Source organism: Mercenaria mercenaria, chromosome 4, assembly GCF_021730395.1.
Source record: "Mercenaria mercenaria strain notata chromosome 4, MADL_Memer_1, whole genome shotgun sequence".
Classification (NCBI taxonomy): domain Eukaryota; kingdom Metazoa; phylum Mollusca; class Bivalvia; order Venerida; family Veneridae; genus Mercenaria; species Mercenaria mercenaria.
In genome coordinates, this window is record NC_069364.1 from 53,431,039 (window position 1) to 53,451,868 (window position 20,830).

At 33.6% G+C, this 20,830-nt stretch overlaps 1 protein-coding gene across 1 annotated transcript; it reads left to right on the plus strand.

The window, feature by feature from the left end:
• The first annotated feature begins 222 nt into the window (after positions 1–222).
• LOC123532871 (uncharacterized) lies at positions 223–2,735 on the plus strand. The gene is made up of 5 exons (XM_053542204.1): positions 223–308; positions 600–686; positions 1,408–1,494; positions 2,153–2,216; positions 2,669–2,735. Exons 1-5 carry the CDS (start codon positions 269–271, stop codon positions 2,733–2,735), a joined length of 345 nt encoding a protein of 114 aa, XP_053398179.1. The 5' UTR covers positions 223–268.
• Positions 2,736–20,830: the final 18,095 nt, after the last annotated feature.

Here is a 20,830-nt window from a genome sequence, read left to right on the forward strand (position 1 = left end):
ACCTGTGGGGTTTTTAAAACAGCTGATTTTGCTAATTAAATTAAAGCATTAATGCTACCATGAATGATGAAAAAGAAATCTAAATGAACCGAAATTATTTATATACTAATACAAAAAATTATCATGGGACATCCTTGTCACCATAATATTTTCTATACTGTATGCTGCAGTAATGATATTTTTCTAAACTGTTAAGTTCCTTAATTACTTTTACATCTTAATACCAGGTGTAGATGAAGAGGATGCATATGCAGATGAAATTCCTAGTATGGTTATTAATGCTGAAGAGTTGCAGAAAGTAGATGAAAGTAAGTACCTGTAGAATCTAGATCAATTACTTAAAAGTAATTAAACTTTCATTACAATGTTGGTATCAATATATCTAGACTATACATTACAGTTAAACAACTTGAAACTTGAAACTTTAATAACCTTTGTTTCCCTTCAAAGTATTTGCAATGGATCAAAGAGCAAAATATATTTTCCAGTTTTAATATCATTTACAAAAGTTAGTAAGTTCAATATATAAGGTTTTCATTTTTCTTCAGCAATCCTTTGAATACTGATGTTTGTTTTGAATCAACCATTGAATATTTCAGTATCATCAGCAGCAAATTCAGCAGCACTAATTCAAGGCAGCAGGGCTTCAGCAGCACCATGTCCAAGCAGCAGTACTTCAGATAGAGGTAATTTTAATAAAAAAAAATTTGAACTTCAATTGCAATTCATTTCTTTTGCACCTTCAGATGCAATGATGAGAATTTATAAAAGCAGATTTTGAATTTTATGAGCAACACATGTACTGAAACTTGATGATGAAAATATATTTTACATAATTATGTACAAAATAAAGCTTATATTAAGAATACAAAGTATTTATTTCCAGTCTTGCATTCATTATATATAGTGTATACATCTTTGAAACCACTCTTCTTGTGGTTTCCTGTAAGAGTTTCAGTTTAATGGCAAGTCCATTAATGATTGAGGCTGTAAGGAACATTTCTTCTCATTAATTTCAATATGATATCTTGAAACAAAAGTTAATTTGCCTATTTGATAATCGTAATCATTTTCCAAATTTCAATTTTCATATTGCATAAATTTACAATCTGGAATGTGTGTATATGTAGTCCATATATATGTGACCTATGTGATATGGTAAGCATAACAAAACTGCCAATACTCTTTAATACATGTTGACCAGTACAAATCTATATTCTGAGTGAGAAACTTTAATAACCTTTGTTTCCCTTCAAAGTATTTGCAATGGATCAAAGAGCAAAATATATTTTCCTGTTTCAATATCATTTACAAAAGTTAGTAAGTTCAATACATAAGGTTTTCAGTTTTCTTGAGCAATCCTTTGAATACTGATGTTTGTTTTGAATCAGCCATTGAATATTTCAGTATCATCAGCAGCAAAGTCAGCAGCACCAATTCAAGGCAGCAGGGCTTCAGCAGCACCATGTCCAAGCAGCAGTACTTCAGATAGAGGTAATTTTAATAAAAAAAATTGCAATTCATTTTTTTGCACCTTCAGATGCCATGATGAGAACTTATAAAAGCAGATTTTGAATTTTATATGCAACACATGTACTGAAACTTGATGATAAAAATATATTTTACATAATTATGTACAAAATAAAGCTTATTTTAAGAATACAAAGTATTTATTTCCAGTCTTGCATCCATTATATATAGTGTATACATCTTTGAAACCACTCGTCTTGTGGTTTCCTGTAAGAATTTCAGTTTAAAGGACAGTCCATTAATGAATCAGGCTGTAAGGAACATTGCTTCTCATTAATTTCAATATGATTTCTTGAAACAAAAATTAATTTGCCTATTTGATAATCAGAAATGAGTTTCCAAATTCCAATTTTCATATTGCATAAATTTATATCTGGAATGTGTGTATATGTAGTCCATACATATGTAACCTATGTGATATGGTAAGCATAATATAACTGCCAATACTCTTTTAATACATGTTGACCAGTACAAATCTATATTCTGAGTGTATACAATTTGGTAGCTAATTAATCAAATCAATGAAAAAAAAAAGGTTTGATTCCAGCTGACAGTTTTTACTATGTCAAGTAAAATGTATGTATTTTAAACAGCCTATAATATGTCTTCTTCCTTATTTCAGAGCCCCTTGTTTGTGACAAGTCTTCAAAACCTCAAAATGAACTAGTCAACTATTTCACAAAAATGTAGGTAACACATTCAAATATTTGCAGATTTGCAAAATTTTGTATATATAATTTTTCAAAATTTCTTACTGTTTTGTAAGTCCTCTAAAATCACATTGATAATCCATGAATAATACCCAAGAATGTGGAATTTAGGTAAAACAGAAGTCCCCTAGATTAAACTTTAGTATGGTTTTCTTTAAATATTTTCTTAGCAGAAATTTCACCGAGTGAATAGTGTATGTAACTCCATTTTAAAGTCACAAAACTGAGTGATTATGCCAGCCTCTAAATATCAGGTGTCATTCATATCTGGAGATAGACAGCTTACTTTGAAGGAAGGAGTGAAGGAAACCTTCAATTCATTTCAATTCTGAGGGTCATGCATGATTGTTATGTGCCATTCAAGTGTAGAAAACACAATCTTAACATGAACACTGCATAAATACATGTATATTCATTTATTGTAACAGGCCACAGAAAAGTCTTAAAGAGCTACAAATGGAGTTCTACACAGTCTCTATACATATATATAAATGAGAGGGAAAAGTTCAAACTCATACAAGAACAGACAGCCTTATGCAGAGAACTTAGAGAGAACATTCCGAAGTTGTCCTTAGTCTTGGATGCATTGTGTACAAAAAAAGATGAAGAGTGACTTTTATATTGACTTGAATACATTGTTTGCTTGTTTGACAATTTAAATTTTATCTGTACTTGTTTCAGTATAAGCTGAAGTGCTCAACATAAATAAAAATCTGCTGTAATCAGATACTTTTGTGTTTGTCAAAACTATTCAATGAGTTAGTGATGAACTGAATAAGAGAAAGAAACAAGCAATGAAACAATTTTCAAATTAATTTTATTTCCTTGTAATGCAATATGCTGTATGCATAGCAGAAATCACAGTCACTCCAGAACATGTTAAAAAAGGTGTTGGTCACATAATTTCTGACTCCACGGCCATCCTGAGGTCCCTGGTATTGGTCTGGCTGAGGCTGCTCATCATCATCTTGAGGCTCCTGTGGCTCAGGTTCATTCCAAAGTATGGCCAGGTTATGGAGGACTGCACAGGCCACAATCACTCTACTGACCTTTGCTGGTTTCATTCGAACCTAAATGTACAGTTTCAATTGTTCATTTATCATTATTTTGATCTTAAAACACAAATCTATAGTATTGCGTTATAAGCAGGCAGGCAGAAAGTTCTGAAAGTTTAACCCTAACAAGTAGTTCAAAGATAAATACATTTTTTTAAAGAAAATATTCTAAACCACAAAATAATGATAATGTTGTTTAGCATTTCTCCTGAAAAAAAGTCATGACTCGAACATTGAGTAGACTGAGGACTCTTTTTCACATTACCTTTATAGAAATATTAATTATTTAGTGCTTTCAGTAAAAATGTATGCTAAAATGCACGTTAATATCATACATGCTGACCTAAGGTTAGCATTTGCAATAAAACAGTAGAATCAAGGATGCATCATATAAAATACCTCAGAATGCAAAACATGAAATTTCCTTTTCCACACTCCAGAAGTCCTCTCTATAGCATTTCTTGTAGATGTGTGTGCCCTGTTGTACCTGTGAGTTCACAAAATACTTGATTTACTACAATATTGTGGCTACAGTGTACAAAGACACATTTGTAAAAATGGCAAAAATTCAACAGAATTGAAATGATGAAATAAAACAAAAAAGGAAATAAAATACCTCTCTTCTCTCTCACTGGTTGGGTTGAGATAGGGTGTCAGCAGAAATGGCCTACATGGATATCCACTATCTCCTAGCAGAACACTTTTTTCTAAAACTATAGAAAACATGTTTTTGTAATCATAATCATTTCAGTGTGAATGATGGTCTATAATGAAAAATATTTCAGTGTATTTAACAGTATTGTGCTGAGCAACTAAATGAAAACAAACTAAATTTACTCGTGTTTATCATTTATCTGTGTTCATAACTATATTGAATGTTTGTTGGGTTTTTTTTGGCAAGATTATAATTGGTTTTGGCAGTAAAAATACCTTGGTGCCTAGCCTCTATGTATCTGCACACACTGGATATTCTAAATATATGGCTGTCATGGGAACTGCCTGGCCATGATGCATTTATACTGGTGAATAGCCCTGATCAAAATAAACAGGAGAATACATAATGTTTAAGTAGTATCATAATCATAGAATTATGTTATATTGTGATAACATCCATTACAGTGGTGACTGGGGATGTAACTTACATTTTTTCAGTATGGTTTGAATTTAAACTTTGACATAAGTTATGTGCAAAATACTATATTGGTAATCTGTTGAACATAGGCATTATGCTATAAGGCAGCATGACAATAATCTTATATGTTCTCTAACTCATATACCCTAAATCAGTGTTTATCTTATATGTCAGTGTGACATTTATTTTTGACCTCCTGACCCAGTGTAATCACCTAATGTACATAGACATGTGATTTTGACATTTAACATACAGTCACCTTAAAGAAAGAGATCATCTATTATCTGTTATGAATTTTGATAATCATAGGCAAAGTCATTCTGCTGTTATTGATCAATAACTGCTTTCTGTAAGTCTTGTCAATATTTGGTGTATTATCATAAATTCCTTTCATTGTCTTGAAATCCATTGCATTTTCAGTTGTGTACACAATAAACATTAGAATTCATACAATTGCAATATATTAGCTACTTTGTGTGAAATAAAGTTATGACTTCAACAGAAATGAAATAATTATTGGAGCTGATTCTATAAATATATGCAGCTGCCTGGAAGACACTACACTGTATTTATATTTACAGTTTTTTTTCTCATAACAAATCACCATTTACAAAAACTGTATACAGACAAACATGTCTAGATAGACCACCCTTGGAAGAGCCAAAATGTGGTCTCTATTGGGAGGTGGTCTTTATTCACAGGCTAAAACACATTGTAAATGTTAAAATGGGAAACAAAACATGTGGTCTTTAGAGCCAGGTGGTCTCTGTTCAGAGGTGGTCTTTAGCACAGGTTTGACTATGGTAAATTTATCATATAGCTGCATCTCATTGCCAGTAAATATGTATTGAAGTGTATGTTAGGCCATACTAAAGTAATTGCTTGATTATCAATTAATTCCCAGTCACTATTTTTAAGCCTTATATTACTAACCCCATTTTCTAAGATCATCTATGGGATATTTCTATAAACAATGTAATAAATCATTTTCTTTCAATTCTTATTGTTTAAAAATAAAATAATTTGACAAAATTATCTTTCACATGTCATTTTTTTCTCTTTAAACCTTAATTTGGCACCTTCTAATAAAGATAAAGTAAAATATCTGCCTTTGAAATAAAAATAACATAAATTTTTGCCTACCCCTTGTGAAGAAAATTTACCATTATGCCAGTAATTGATATAAAATGGCCTCAGATACAAGTTAGAAACACTAAACACTATTCAAGGAACATGTGAAAAGTAACTTCATACCTTTTCAGTGGTTTTGATGCATTTATATTAACTTGTTGACAGATTGTGGTCACAAAATGTTCCATTTAAGAAAGAAAAAGAAACAAGATATTTACACAAAAATAAACTTTTACTGCTATAATATTATATACACATATGATACAACCAAAACCATTTTACATAAAATAATGATGTAGGATAGTGATAAATTAAACAGTTTGATAACTTATTATTATCCATAAGTTATGAAATAAAAAAAAAGAATTTAGAATCAGTACCCATTTTGTAGCTTATATCCAAACACAACACTGGTAATGTATTTCAACAATTTCAATTATCTGCATGTCACTGCTTTCATTAAATGTGTATTATGCAAATATTTATTCCAAAGTCTGTAATTTCTGATGCTCCAGCATGCACTTTTGTTACTGTATCATTCATTGTCCTTGGTTGTCTTCAACCTAGTTATTGTACATATAACTAGAATAAAAAATAAAATTATATCTTTGCTTTCCATGTAAAAATGTGAAGTGTTAAATTAGAAAAGATAAATCTCTATTTTGCTTTCAAATGTAAAGATGCAAACTACTGAAAAAATGTTATCTCTAACTGAAATGAAATATTCAATCCTGCATGACTAAAAAAAGAATTTAAATTCAAAATACTGCATTAGAAAACTGTTCAGTCTTTCAACATTTAGGGAAGCTGTATATACTCTGACCTGTACTGTAATATATTCAGCAATTAAATAAAATTCTAATATGTTATTGTGTTTTTTTTTCAAAATGGAAGTACTAAATTGTTCAAACTTTTCATTACATGTATTGACATCTGTCTATACTTTTGTCCTCATTTATATACCTGTTTTATAAGCCTACAGTAGAATGAAAGTAGACAGATGGTAAAAACTTTACAGATTAACATGAGAAGCCTTTATTTCAACAGGTTTTCTTTTTTTTTTTATAAAAAAATGTGTAAGGAAAAGTTTACAATTATCAAAAAGACATACCTTATTGACTATTGGCCACTTTCAGGTAACTAACCATCTCAATTCGTACCATAACCTAAAATATGCAGTAATATAAAACAAACACTGTTTAACCCACATGAAAAAATATCTGAATATTTCTGAATTTTTATCTGAGTCATTGCTGAACATTTCTGAATTTGTCTGAAAATCCCCTCTGTGCTAATTTTGGAACTGTTCAGAAAAATTCAGACATGTTCAGACATAAATTCAGTAATATTCAGACATTATTCAGAAACATTTAGATCAATTCAGAAGTGTTCAGACATGGTTAAATGTTCAGATATGAATCCAGAATTATTCAGACGTAATTTAGACATATTCAAACATCAGTTAAGTTACATTTAGAAAATAATCCCAGACAATAATATAGAAATATTAGGTCACTTCTCATCTCATTGGGGGCGGGACACGGTTCCCTTCAGCCCGGCCATTGACTGGGCCTGATTTATGTGCGTTTAATGATATATTTTCAGTGCGTTTTGAGGGGTTGTCGACTTCTTAAAAAATCGTCCTCTGAAACTCTACTTACATCAGATTTACTAGACAAGTACTGAAAAGAATCCTTTAAAAATACAGAAATTGTGTGAATACATCTATCCCCCTACTGACATACTGTGTCGCTGTCACATATTACCGTTGTGCGTCAATGATTCTGCTCGATTTCCATTGAAAAGAGAATAGAATAAACATTCTCCTATCTTATATAATAGAACAAATGACATTAAATCTACGTACCTTATAAATAAATTCCACGTAGAAGGTTAAACTATTGTAATAATTCAGCGTTCGTTTTCACATCCACACCACCAGCTACAGTAAGAAAGACAAAGCGCCCGTCATTCTTCTCACACCGGTATGACGTATTTAAATTTTACGTCACTGTTTACTACACATTCTAGCATAAAACTGCTTTTATTGTCACTTTTCGGGGGTGTTTTAACAGGAGAGTAAACGTGTGTTAACAGAGATTCTCGCGCTCACGTGCTGTTATCAGATACTTTTATATATGCGCGTTCCGTGGCAAAGTATAAATGGATAATTCAAAGGGAAATGACGTCAACGTGAAAAACAACGTAGACATGGAAATGCAATGGTGTTGAGGGACAATGTATTCATTTACTTGGTTTTAACGCGTTTTATGCTAATAAGCGCATGTTCTTTTCGTGTGATAAAGTTCGGATTTGAATTAACCCTAGCCGGGTCTCAGCATAAACGAGCACGTGCGTTGACATCACGCGACCCGCGAGACATATGAAATATTTGCTGTTAAGAGTACACAACTTTATGGTAGGACAACTTTTTTCTACCTCAACTTTTTTTTTTTTTTTGCCGTCTTTGTTGCTAACGCAAGTGTTTGTGATGACACAGATGCATTTCCAAGCATCTTGCTCGAAAAAAAAAAAAGCTTTAAAGTGGGTGGCCGAATATTTACGAGTCGAAAAAGTATTTTTTTTTCTCAGAAACTTATTTTTTAGCAGCTCTTACATTGATATCTTGTTCGGAAAATATTATTTGTAGTAGCTGTTGTAAATTGTTAGACTTAACAAGACTACCCACAAAATAACAAACACCTATTGTAATGGCAAGATGAGAGGGGAGACAACCCATAACAATTTCAAACATGTATATTGATCTCACAATATAAACAAATGCAATTGTAATTGATGCATAATGGTTGAATAAATAAATTATTTATATAATTTCATGTACCTTACAAACAGCTTTAAAGTGTATAATACACGGAGGACATAAGGTACATGTATATATCGGAAACTAACCGTAGTACATATTCGTTAAAGCTCTACAATATCAGTCTCCCATCACAACATGCTTTAGTTAAAGCTACATTCGTCAAAGAAATACTGGCCATACACGAAAAAAAAAACCTCTATTGAGGAAACGAGGATCCGTAACATGCGCGGAGTTTTTCAACTCCTCGGATACTGAAACTACGGAATCTGTTCAGAAGCATGTTCATTTCTTAAGATTATTATTTCATTTTTACTTGATATAATGAGCGTATTTACATCTTTTTCGGCCTTATTTGTGAATTTGAATAGCATAAAGTAGATGTAACTAGTACAGAAACTTGCGTAGAATTGATTTCTTCGCTACCAAATACCCGCTAAAAATCCCGTGCACAAAATGGTTCAAGCCCGCCCGCTTAGCTCAGTAGGTAAGAGCGTTGGTCTACGGATCGCGGGGTCGCGAGTTCGATCCTCGGGCGGGGCGTATGTTCTCCGTGACTATTTGATAAACGACATTGTGTCTGAAATCATTAGTCCTCCACCTCTGATAATTCATGTGGGGAAGTTGGCAGTTACTTGCGGAGAACAGGTTTGTACTGGTACAGAACCCAGGAACACTGGTTAGGTTAACTGCCCGCCGTTACATGATTGAAATACTGTTGAAAAACGGCGTTAAACCCAAAACAAACAAACAAAATGGTTCAATGATTTTGTGCTTCGCCGTGTTAAGACATATGTTCTCCGCTATAATACGTACCGCGGAGAACTGCAAATCAAAGCATGGGTTGCTAGTCAGCGAATTTTAAGTCTGAAATGGCCGAATTCAGCATTTTCAGAAAGAAATGTCTGTACCGTTGATACTTTGAACTCATTAGTATTGTGTGAGAATGTGTTAATATTGAAAACGACTTGGTTGGTAGCTAAATGGTTATTGTAATGAAAACTATCATTTTTAACGCTGTCACTGATGTTTCTTTTTTCTTTTTAAATTGGGAACGATCAGCTTATTTGTGGCCATCTATATCTTAGGTGCTCCAAATTGTTCCATAACAATAAAATGGTTTGATTTCAAGTCCAGACAATTAAAAACATTTTGTTCATTAAGACCCACCACAACCTAGTGACGTACTTTTCTGTCCCACATGAACTGCGTGAAATTCATTCTGATAATCATGATTTGTATAATACCGTTGTTTTTTTTTAAGATGATATGTAGAAAAGTAAGGCGCTGCATGAATTAATCTGCAAACTTCTTCAGTCAATCTTTTTCAGTATAGCGCCTTAGGCTATTAAAGCGTAGATAAATAGCGTAGTTCTAAAATACGGTCTAAACTCAGCCCTGTATTTATTGCTTTCAATTTGAGCCGCACCATGAGAAAACCACCATAGTGCATTTGCGACAGCATGGATCCAGACCAGCCTCCGTGCAGTCTGGTCAGGATCCCAGTTGTTCCCTTTCAAAGACTATTACAATCAGAGAAACCGTTAGCGAACAACATGAATGCTGACCAGACTGCGCACATGCTGGACGCAGTAACATTTCTAGTAGGCCTACGTAGGTTTTCCCATGGTGCGGCTGATATTATTTCAATTATAATGCATTTAAAGACATTCAACACAATGTGTCCTGGCCTTATATATATTAGGTCACTGTGAATTTGAAACTGTTTACTAGTACTTTTTTGTGTAAATCAGTTACCATCATGAATAAAAAATAAAAGGCTACAGTTATCACAATTCAGTATTGCGGTTCTTCAAAGCTGATTTCAATTAGGCCTAAAAAATTGTTTCCGGTAACATGCTTAAAAAAATTAGGGTAGGTAGGTCGGAAATTTTCTCCCTTTTTTTATTTTTTTTTAAGGGAGACTGTTCGGCAATTATTTTTGTGTCTAAAAATGGATACACATAAGGGGGTTATGCTATTAGAGCATCGGTTAGATGATTTCTAACATCACTGGCCATGTTAAAATCATAAAAAGGGTCATGTTTAAAGCATAAATTTAAGTGCAGTTTTGCAACTTCTTGTTAAAAAATGTTGAAAAAAATATTTTCCAAGGCCATAAAAACATTTAAGGTCGGGCCAAAAATTTCAGGTAGGTCGGGATACCGGAAACAAACATTTTTTAAGCCTTAGAGAAAACGTTATCGAACAGCAAGGATCATGCTGGTCGCAAAACCACCTTGTTGGTTTTCTCATGGCGCGGCCCATTTTAATAAATACATCATAGATAGATGTGAATTTTCCCATTTGACAACAATTATTTAAAAAAAAATTACACTACAAACAATATCACACAGCAACAACATTTGCACATAGTCATAAATGAAATGAAGTTGTATTAAATAAAAGTTTTCTGTCAACACTTCAAACCCCATAGGGAACCCCTGGTAGGAAGGGAGGCAACCATTGTGAGATACAACAGTATACATACCGCGGTGATTACAAGTGGCCTGGACATTTATGGAGTGATATCGTTTTCTGTTTACGTAAGCTGCCTCTTGATCTTTCGGCGGAGAAATATTCTAACATGTGTGCAATCTATACAACCAACAACGCCGGGAAATTGTCTTATTTTATAAAATCCCTGTTGAACAGTCCGTCTTTCGTCATCCGTCGTTGGAAATCTTATGTATTCGTCCTTCAGTGAAAATAAAACGTCCGTCACCCTGGTAATTGTCCGGGACACAGTGGCAATGTCGACACCAAATGTGTCCCCTATTAACTGAAGAAAGCACCCAGATGCAAAAAATCTGAGTGCTATCAGTATTTGCTGTCGTGCAGTCAAAGAAAAATTACGGTTCGTCCCATGTCGAAGTCGATCCCCAATGAGGTCCTCTAGTCTGTCCAAATTTTCAGATCCAAATCTGTAGCGTCGTCGGAGTTCCTCGTTGTCCAAGTCGTCAGTTTGTCTGTGTACTCGTCTAAACCGTCTATGTTTAAAGGTCAAAACTGAACCAACACGACTATATGATAGCTACCCAGATTTAAGAATATCTTAAATAACAAAAATACAAAATCAGGAACTGTATTTTCATTTGAAGGCAAATTACAATTTGATTTGACATAAATCGATGGGTTAATGCAATAACGGTATAACTCCATTTTTCAGATAGTGAAGAAAAACGCAAAAGAAGGTTTGATGCTCTGACTTCAGACAATTTTTTGATTACATTGGTGTAATTATACCTTAGATTTACCATGATTTTATGTTTTGCTTAATATGATCTGGTATTTTTTCACTAATGTTGGAGCCTTTCTCAGCAGGGAAAGATTTTAGTTACACTGTGTTGTCTAACTTGTTGAAAATAGGGTAAGTGGGAGGTTGGCATGCCCTAAATGCGTTTAAACCCCCAATATCCTTTATATAGGTTACTGACCGTTCCAAGGCGGTGTCCCTATTTTCAACTTGTTTTCTATCTGTCTTGTACTTTGTGTTGCGTATGTTGTCTTGTTTGTTGTTAGCGTTTCTTTCCTCTTTCTCCTCATTCCCCCTATCGCCTCCCCATCCGTTCCCCTTGCATTTGTGCTCCCTTGCTTTGGCATCCCATTTCTTCTTATCTTTATATGGTTTATGTATTTTTCAAAATGAATATACTTGAAATACTGGTGGAATTGTGAAGGTATTGTTCCAGCAGAACAAAGCGAGAGAAGGTCCTTCCTTCTTGCTGGAAGGAGGATGGGGAGTTTTGCATTAAACCAGATTTTATTGAAGCTCCTTTTCTAAATGATTTCAGTTTTATACAGTGGAATAGTAAGTCATCAAAATTGTATTTAACATAAAATATTTACAGGTTCGTTTTCTTGAAATTTCATTCTTTTAGTTTTTTTTTCACTGGAACTTTTTGTCCCTTAAGTTCTGTAGCATTCTGGGGGGGGGGGGGGGGGGGGGGGGGGAATCTATTCTTTACAATTATACTCTTTATGTCAATAAAATCTCTCATTGGTAAATGTACTACAACGTAAGGATATCTCTTTTGTGCCATTCTCACCATTCTATCCCAAAATTTTTACCACGCTCCATTTGCATAAGTCTGCTTTCTTAAAACCTTTGTTCAATTGTATGTATGCTGTTGCATGTAGTAATGCTACAACAACAGATTTGTTGCAATATTCACCTGCACAATAATCAGAATAAAACACATCTGCTTTATATTACTGTGTAGGAAGTGTTTTATGATTGTCAATAGGCACGTTCAAAACTTCAAAAGTTCACAAGAAAAACTTCTTTTTCTTCAGTTACATTCAACAACTTACATGTTGAACTTGAATTTTGAAAAAAAGGTAGAACAACAAATTGTAGTAACTTAACTTTTTTTATAACAAACTTGGCTGACAAGGGAACACAGAATCTAAAAACTGCTTATAGGTGAAACGTAGGATTGTGGATGGCTTGTCTTGTTTAGAACATTTTTCTTCTCTACCTCTGGTTTTCCTTTTGGTATGTTCCTGATAAAAGTGTTCTGTCAACTGATATTCTTCCTGCTTGTTATTGAACACAGCAAAAGTGTGACACTGGTGTTTTCTTTTTGGTACATGGAAAGCGTAATTATACACTTTACAGGATAGTTTTGATTGATTGTTATTCAACTGCTCTCTGTTGGCCAAAGATTGACTGCTAGGATTTTGTTCATCACTAAGATTTGTTACATTTTCTATGCGATTGGTGTCTGTTTCACAAATAATATTATGTTCCAGTTGGTAATTAAATTTGTTACCTGCAACAAGCTTTACAGCTATGAGCTCGGGTAAATTTCCGTCTTCCATTTGTATATCTGCAGGTTTTGGCTGATCTTTCTTTAAAATTGAAGTTTGGTCATATTATGAACATTAGAATATGACTTTTTGTCCCTAAACTATTTTTAAAAAGGTCGGTACCCGCCCGTGAAATAATACATAGAGGGGCACCTTGGGCTTTCTCCACCATCAGAGCTGGAAAGTCGCCATATGACCTATAACTGTGTAGGTGCGACTTTAAACCCGATAGAAACAAAAAAAGAGAAAAAATACTAAAAATTATGCTGAGCCAGGAATGTAACTCTGGTTGCATCGATAATAAAAACTTTCCTACCATTTTCACCAATAAACCACGGACGAATTCGTACTTAGTGATTGTTTATGTATTGTTTTAGTATTAAAGTAGTTTACCGTTGGTACCCCGTAATAAATGATCTTCAATTTTGAATGGAAACATTAGTAAAACAACTATTCGTATGTGTTTCCATAACAAATAATTGTCAGTAATTAAGTTTCAAAGCCTTCTTAAGAAAAATAGCGAAGATTTTCTGATATCATGCGACCTGGAGGTCTGTCCATTTAATGTTAGATGTTCTTCCACCTGGCACAACAGAAAAACTGAAAACAACTTTTCATCAAAGTTTGAACCGAAACCATGATCATCGGATTAGTAAATGTTTTTACTAAGGAATTCAGTGCTCACACATACGTTTTGTTCAGACATAAGAAAGTTATCGCGTTTTTTATAGTTTACTAGTGTTTGAAGACGAAACGCTGTATACAAGGGAAGTAATCGCGAATGGCTCTTTTCATTTAAGAATCGGAAGAATTGTCCCGTTCAGTACGAAAACATATGTATGTTTTGAAGTCTAGTCCAATACGAAAAAATATGGTGTTTTTGGACAGTAAGTTTCGCATTTGCTATATACATAATTATTTAAAGAGCAAAGAATAATCAAAGGTTTGTGATGTTTATATATTTTATTTTGTGATACAAATGTAGATACATTATTATTTAGATACATTAATTTTGAATATACATGTAACAAGTAGGATGATTCTATGAAATATAACATGATACCATATCGGAGCTACAGTACTGAAAATGAATAATTTACCAGCATGAAACTTGTTTATTTGTTAGTAAATGTATTTCATAAGAAACGGTTATAGTTATCATTCTCAGAGACATATTTAGACGCTACGAAATAGTCAGTGTCCATCATAGCACAAACTGATCATGGAACAAAATTATCATTATAGACAAGTACAATACATGTGCATTTCATTGCCTAGAAAATAATTTGCGAAACAAAGAGGCCTTCAAAGTAACAGTAGAATACGATGATTTTCATCTTTAGAGTATTAAAATCAAGAAAACTGAATTGGAGGTATATTACACTTGAACTTTTAAGACTTTTTATACACATTGTACATACTACACTCGTATTTCCATAAAGCAATATTGCTTTGAACTCACTACATCAATATATACACTTTCTCCCAATTTACATACAAAAGAGTATACTTCTTTAAATTCCGAACAAAATGATATATCTGGGAGTATGCCCCTTTACATTATGGCACCGAAATTTACTAAGAATCAGACAATATATAATATGATAACATATCTACGTGACGACAGAATCAGTCAAACTGTATGCAAACAGTGGTATTCAATATGGATGTGCTAATATTGTAGCGTGCAACAGGAGCGTTCCTTAAATAACTTAAGATATGTATAATAATAATTTTTCTTGGGCTTCTTTGCCTAATGATTTCAATTTTTTAAATATATTGATTTTCCTCAGGTTTCCTAACCTAATGATTGACTTATATTCCAAGAAATGATTTATTATCGAAACAATTAGAATTTCAATGTCAAAACAACATTTATCTGAACAGATTTAATCATAAAGTTAACATGTAAAACATTTCAAACTCTCAAAATATTTCCAGCTCTCAAACAACTCTTCTTAGGTTTAAACGTTGGAATGCGTATTTTATAAATCTTAAATAGATCTTGTCTATTTTCTGCTCTGATCCGACACTTACATGGACAACTAGAAAAACACATCCGAGAACATCCCATTAACCGTCACACTACCAAAAGTCTTTGGAATATATTTCTTATATCCAAATAGATCTGTTATCAAACGTTTGCCCGAGAGGTCTTACTTAAGCAATGAAATATTTTTAATGCCAGATTTCTGAGATTTCTGCGCATCAATAAATATTAACACTACTTATATCCGACTCTTGCAAGGACAACTCATCATCTACTCACGTCAACGACCAACTGCCAGCCGCCTGTTCAACCGTGCGCAAGCCCCCTTTTATACCCGATTAGCACCAGCAGTAAATCAAACAACCATTCTGATTGGCTAAAATACCTTTACAACTATACTAATAGAGCGTATTCTTGCTCGTTAGAATTTCATGAACGTCTACGTACAGAGACTGATTTTCGACTTCGAAATAGCAAAATGCACACAAAAACATTAAAATATACATAAACTAAAACATTCCTTTGCAAATCCTTAAAAGAATCGTGAAATTGCATGATACCTAATATGAAAAATAAACTTGAAGAAGTTGACTTCATTTTGTTGCAAAATCTGTGCAAATGGCGGAGACGTAAAAAAGGGAAGGTAATTTATGAATCAAGGTAAGTATTCGTCACAATAAAAGGTCCGAATTGCTATATACAGTTAACTGTTTCTAATTGGATTAATAATAAAAGTATACAAAATTCTGATAACACCTATGAATCAATATTTCAAGATAACATGAATTTAATATACTGTCATTATATCTCATTCTATACATACAGAGCTAGTATATTGATCACTCACACACTATCGTTATACGAATGAGAAAATCTAAATCAGGTGTCACAACTTTTAGATCTTTAGATATATACTCAAAAATATGATAATTAACTACACTATCTACACCGAATACGATGGTAACAAGTATATGATAAAACAACTCTTGTAATGAAGTTCTAGCTTTCGGTTTTCTCAAGAACAAAATAATCGTGGTTCTCAGAACCATTATTTTCGTCCCTCACTTCTTCTGCCTCCAACACGAAGTAGTGCCTGTCGTCGTTAATTGTATCCTGAAGCTCGTATTGCGACGCAAAACCTCTTTCTAGTTCATATCCAGCTTCAGATATCTCAACTTTCTTTTCTGTTCTTCGGATGTTCTCATTGACATTGGAATTTTTAAATGTATGATCATTGCCACTGTTTAATGATGCTAGACATTTTTGTTTCGTTTTCGTATTGTTGAGATGGGAATACTCATCCTCATCCAATGCAGGGTGATCAATTCCGCCTGCATGTGCAGGGTCGTAGTCGGATTCTTCGGCATTTTCTGTTTCATTTCGCTGCTTTACAGTTTCGTTAAAATTGTTGATATTGAGCAGATCATAACTATTCATGTCAGGTTGCGTGTGTGTTCGAAGAGGGGCATTTCCTGCCTCCAGATGCAGTGTCGTATTGTAACTAGGCTCAAATATTGTGTCACTTTTATTTCGCGATACATGTGAATATGATTCATCTACGAAGTGTGCTGCTGTTTCCTTCATGTGATCATAGTTATGTTCTTCATGCTCCTTACTTGTTCCTGTGGCGCCAGCAATATTATAATAAAGGTTATCTGAATTTACATTTTGTTCATCGGTAATTGTTGCATATTCATCATTTAATTGTATAAATCCGTCCTCATATGCGTGGTTTATGTGGTTTTGACTTTCGAGAGCTAGTCCAGTGTATGTTTTATTAGCAGCTGTTATTACAGGGTTCTTGCGAGATTCGTTTTTACTCTCGGACACTTTCTTGCAATTTGGAAATCTTCTTCGAATATATTAAACAGAACATCTATAATAATGTGAAGCGCACACTGTTTTTTTTAAGTAAGACATGTACGTTCAGAATTAAATAAACACAACTGAACTTTAATTGGAGTGCTTCCTAAGAAACAAAATATATCATAATAGACTATACACGAATTAAAACCGATTTATAGGTGTTTTTTTTTTGGGGGGGGGGGGGATTAGGTAACATCTTACCTTACAAATATGATTGTGCACAGGACGGCTACAATTATTACAGTGACTGGAACCAGAACGTAGACTGCGATTAGAGCATCGTTGTCTGCATCTGTTAATTATAACAGAGTATATGTAATGTAATGTTCAAAGTTTTACTCGCTTGAAGGAGTGATTATGTAACACCTGTAAGTTTATAAATCTTTTATTTCATTGTTAGTATAAATGTTTTGAATAATCAAATCTACTACACATGGATAAGTCTAAGCTAGCAACGACGAAAGTCACCAGAGACCTATTGCTATATTAAAGATTTAGGCGCCGTGTGTAGATACTTTCTTCTTTGTTAACGATTCTCAGCAAGACAATATCTCATTTATTTCTCATACAGCATACATTTGTTTTCTAAAATAAAACTAGTAATAGCATACGATCCATAACTTTTGCGTTAAGTTGAAATGATGCCGATTTTTTTTACTAGGGCCTTTTAAACAAAGTTATGTTCCCAACTTCCGACAGGGTAGTACCACAGTAAGAGTACATTAAAACTCACATCAACATCACAAGCTTATTTGCTGTGGTAAACCAAACTAAACTGCATAAGCCTAAGTACTCCTGATTTCATTTTCAAGTTGATGAAATTAGGTCCCTGTACTTTTTTTTCTATTGTTTCAACCATATTGTGTTTGCGATGTCAGCACATTAGTTTCGCAGTAACTGCAAAGTGTGTTTTAACACAATTCACACACTTCTTTGCCATGATAATACAAACTGAATCACATAGGTCCTAAACTGCTTATATTGTAATGAAAATTTGTCCCTTTTTGTACTTAGTTATATTTGTTTCCTTTTTGCTTCAAAAATATTCTGTACGAGATTGTCAGCAAGAAAGAATCTTCTGAGTACTGAATGAATCTTTATACTATTCTTTGCCATAATAATACCAACTGGTGAAATAGATTTCATCACTCTGCTTTCATTTTGATGAAATTATGTCTCTTTTTGTACTAAGCCTTTTCCTCAACAAAATTCTGTTTACAATTGTGAGCGAGTTCCTCGAGTTGTCTCACTATCCAGTCAACATCCTTTCGCCAACCCACATCACACACTATAAACATTTCTATCTTTTTTAAAGTTAAGTTTCTAATGTTCCTTGATATTTTCTCTAAACCAGTCAATCCTATTTTCCCGCCCCTTCCAGCAAGTTTTACTTGAAAGTGCACTTCCTTGTGTTTCGTGATATTGTCTTTTAGTATACCACACCGATCTCCGACCACCGTACCCCTCCATCCCAACCCCCGGTCAAAAGAATTCCCGTCCCCACACCGCACTAATTTGTCCTCATACCGCATCCATACCTCACCTCTGTTTTGTATATTATTTGTTTCTGCGACCTCAGTTTCTTGACATGTCTCCCATTTCTATTTTAACTTTGATATATTTTCATTTTCACTTCTATATTGCGTTTCTCAGTACTGTTTCATTCTCATCCAACACTAATCTACTGAACATTCCTCGCTCAAAAACAACTTCCATCTGCCCACACCCACTCAACCCTCAGCCCCTCCATCGTTCAAAATGTGCTCTAAATAAACGTTTAGTCTTTTGCGGCAAGCTTCACTCTTGTTAAATGATAAGATGCCTTCTGTAAAGGAAACCAAGTGAAAAGTTATTCCTAAGGAACAACAGCACTTCCATCTACGTTTAAATATTGAACAATGCTGAAGCGAGATTGGCTTGGAAGTATTAAAGTTGTATGGTGTAATTTTGACTGCAATATGTTATACTGATAATTTCAATATAAGAATAGTAATCTATACTGTATACATAGGCGTCAGAGCAGGGAGGTTTTGGAGGGGGCACCATCTTTTGAGTATGTAATATTTTTTTTTCTTATTGGTAAAACCATACCGATAATTTTATCCTAAAAGCTGACTAGAATTCACTATTTGGCTTTTGAAATATTCAAAATAATATTTAGTACCACATCCTACAAGGGTCTTTTTAACATTTATAACTTTTAACTCTTTATAATAAAACAAATTAAAGCAAAACTTCTTTTCAGTTAAAAAACTTGTGAAACTTTAGTTTTTGGCAGATTTTTTTCTCTCTTAAAACTCAGCAGAATGCAGGACTTAGTGTTCAAAATACCAAAATATCGCAGGATGGGGATCCCCCTCCATATTCCCCACTTACTCCCCTCCCCTGGTCGCAATATTTTGTAAAAACGAATCCATCCATCCATCCATTCATACATATATAATACTGCGTATACACTATCTAAGGGGTACATCCAACGCTCCATTGTTCCTTAAAACTGCAAGCATACACTTTTGAAAGCCTAGAATTCAGATCTCAAAGCATTTTAAAAGAATTGTTCGCAAACCTGGTATCATTAGTATAATATTAATTTATTAAACTGAAGCACAGAAGAGACTAGAAAACAAACCCATTGTCTTTTAATTATACAAGATATTTTGATTTTTCCCCTTTCTCTACCCACCAGACTGCTTGTATCTTGCATTAGGTATAGATAGTTCTGACATTTGTTTTACCTAAAAACAATTATTATTAAAAACATAGGTGAACTTTTTCAAACCTTTTTCCTAGAATTTACGCTAAATTTATACTAAAGTCACACAGGTCGAGAGGCTCGGGCGTGCGCAAGATTTTCACAGGTATAATTTATTATACATATTCCAAAGGGAGGGGACATTGTATCTGTAAAAATACTTCAAAATGCACCAGAGGTATTCTACAATGCATTTTTTCCGGGGAGCATGCCCACGAACCCCCTAATTTGTTCCTCAAAGTTTATTTTCTGCTGGCTCTGCCCCTAAGGGCTCATTTATTATTTAGGCGTCAAGCATATAATTTTGATGTTTGTACATTAAAAGCATATTTTTGAACCAGTTTTGGTTAGAGAAGTATATGACTGTGCTTATGTAAAAATTTAATCAAAGAGACTCGCGTTTAGCTATTTCATGTGTACTTAAGCAAACTACTCAATGCAGAATTATATCTTTAACCTTCTTATTAGTTGATAAATAACAAAAGTATAACAATATATAATGAAAAATATATTTTTGGTTTACTCTTAAAATATTGTGGTTTTCAAGTTTTGAAAAAAAATGTTCTGACTTTCTTAGAAGGCAAAATGAATTTCTTGGCTCAAAGTAAAATCCCAGCCCCCAGCCCCCGCCCACTAGGAATTCAAATGGTCAGTCCCTAATTTTTAAAGACATTGATTCTGGTATGCGAGGTATGTGGCTTATGGGGATGATACGGTCTGCGTATTGGCGGTAAGGGCCAATATACAAGAATTGACCATTGATAGACTAGCTTCTGTTTATCATTATAAGCTACTGTGTAGCTACTGTGCAGTACATAGATTGCATGTGATATTTCTCACCTTTATAGCAAACCAGTTCTCACCTTTATAACGAGTTTAGAAAGCCCGATTAAATTAGGGCTAAAAAACAAAGTGATAAGATACAACAGTATTTTTTATTTTTTAATAAATAAAGTTTTAGTACAATAATATCTCATTATTGCATTCAGGCACCTTTTATAAGTAATAAATCATGTGTATTTTGAACAATG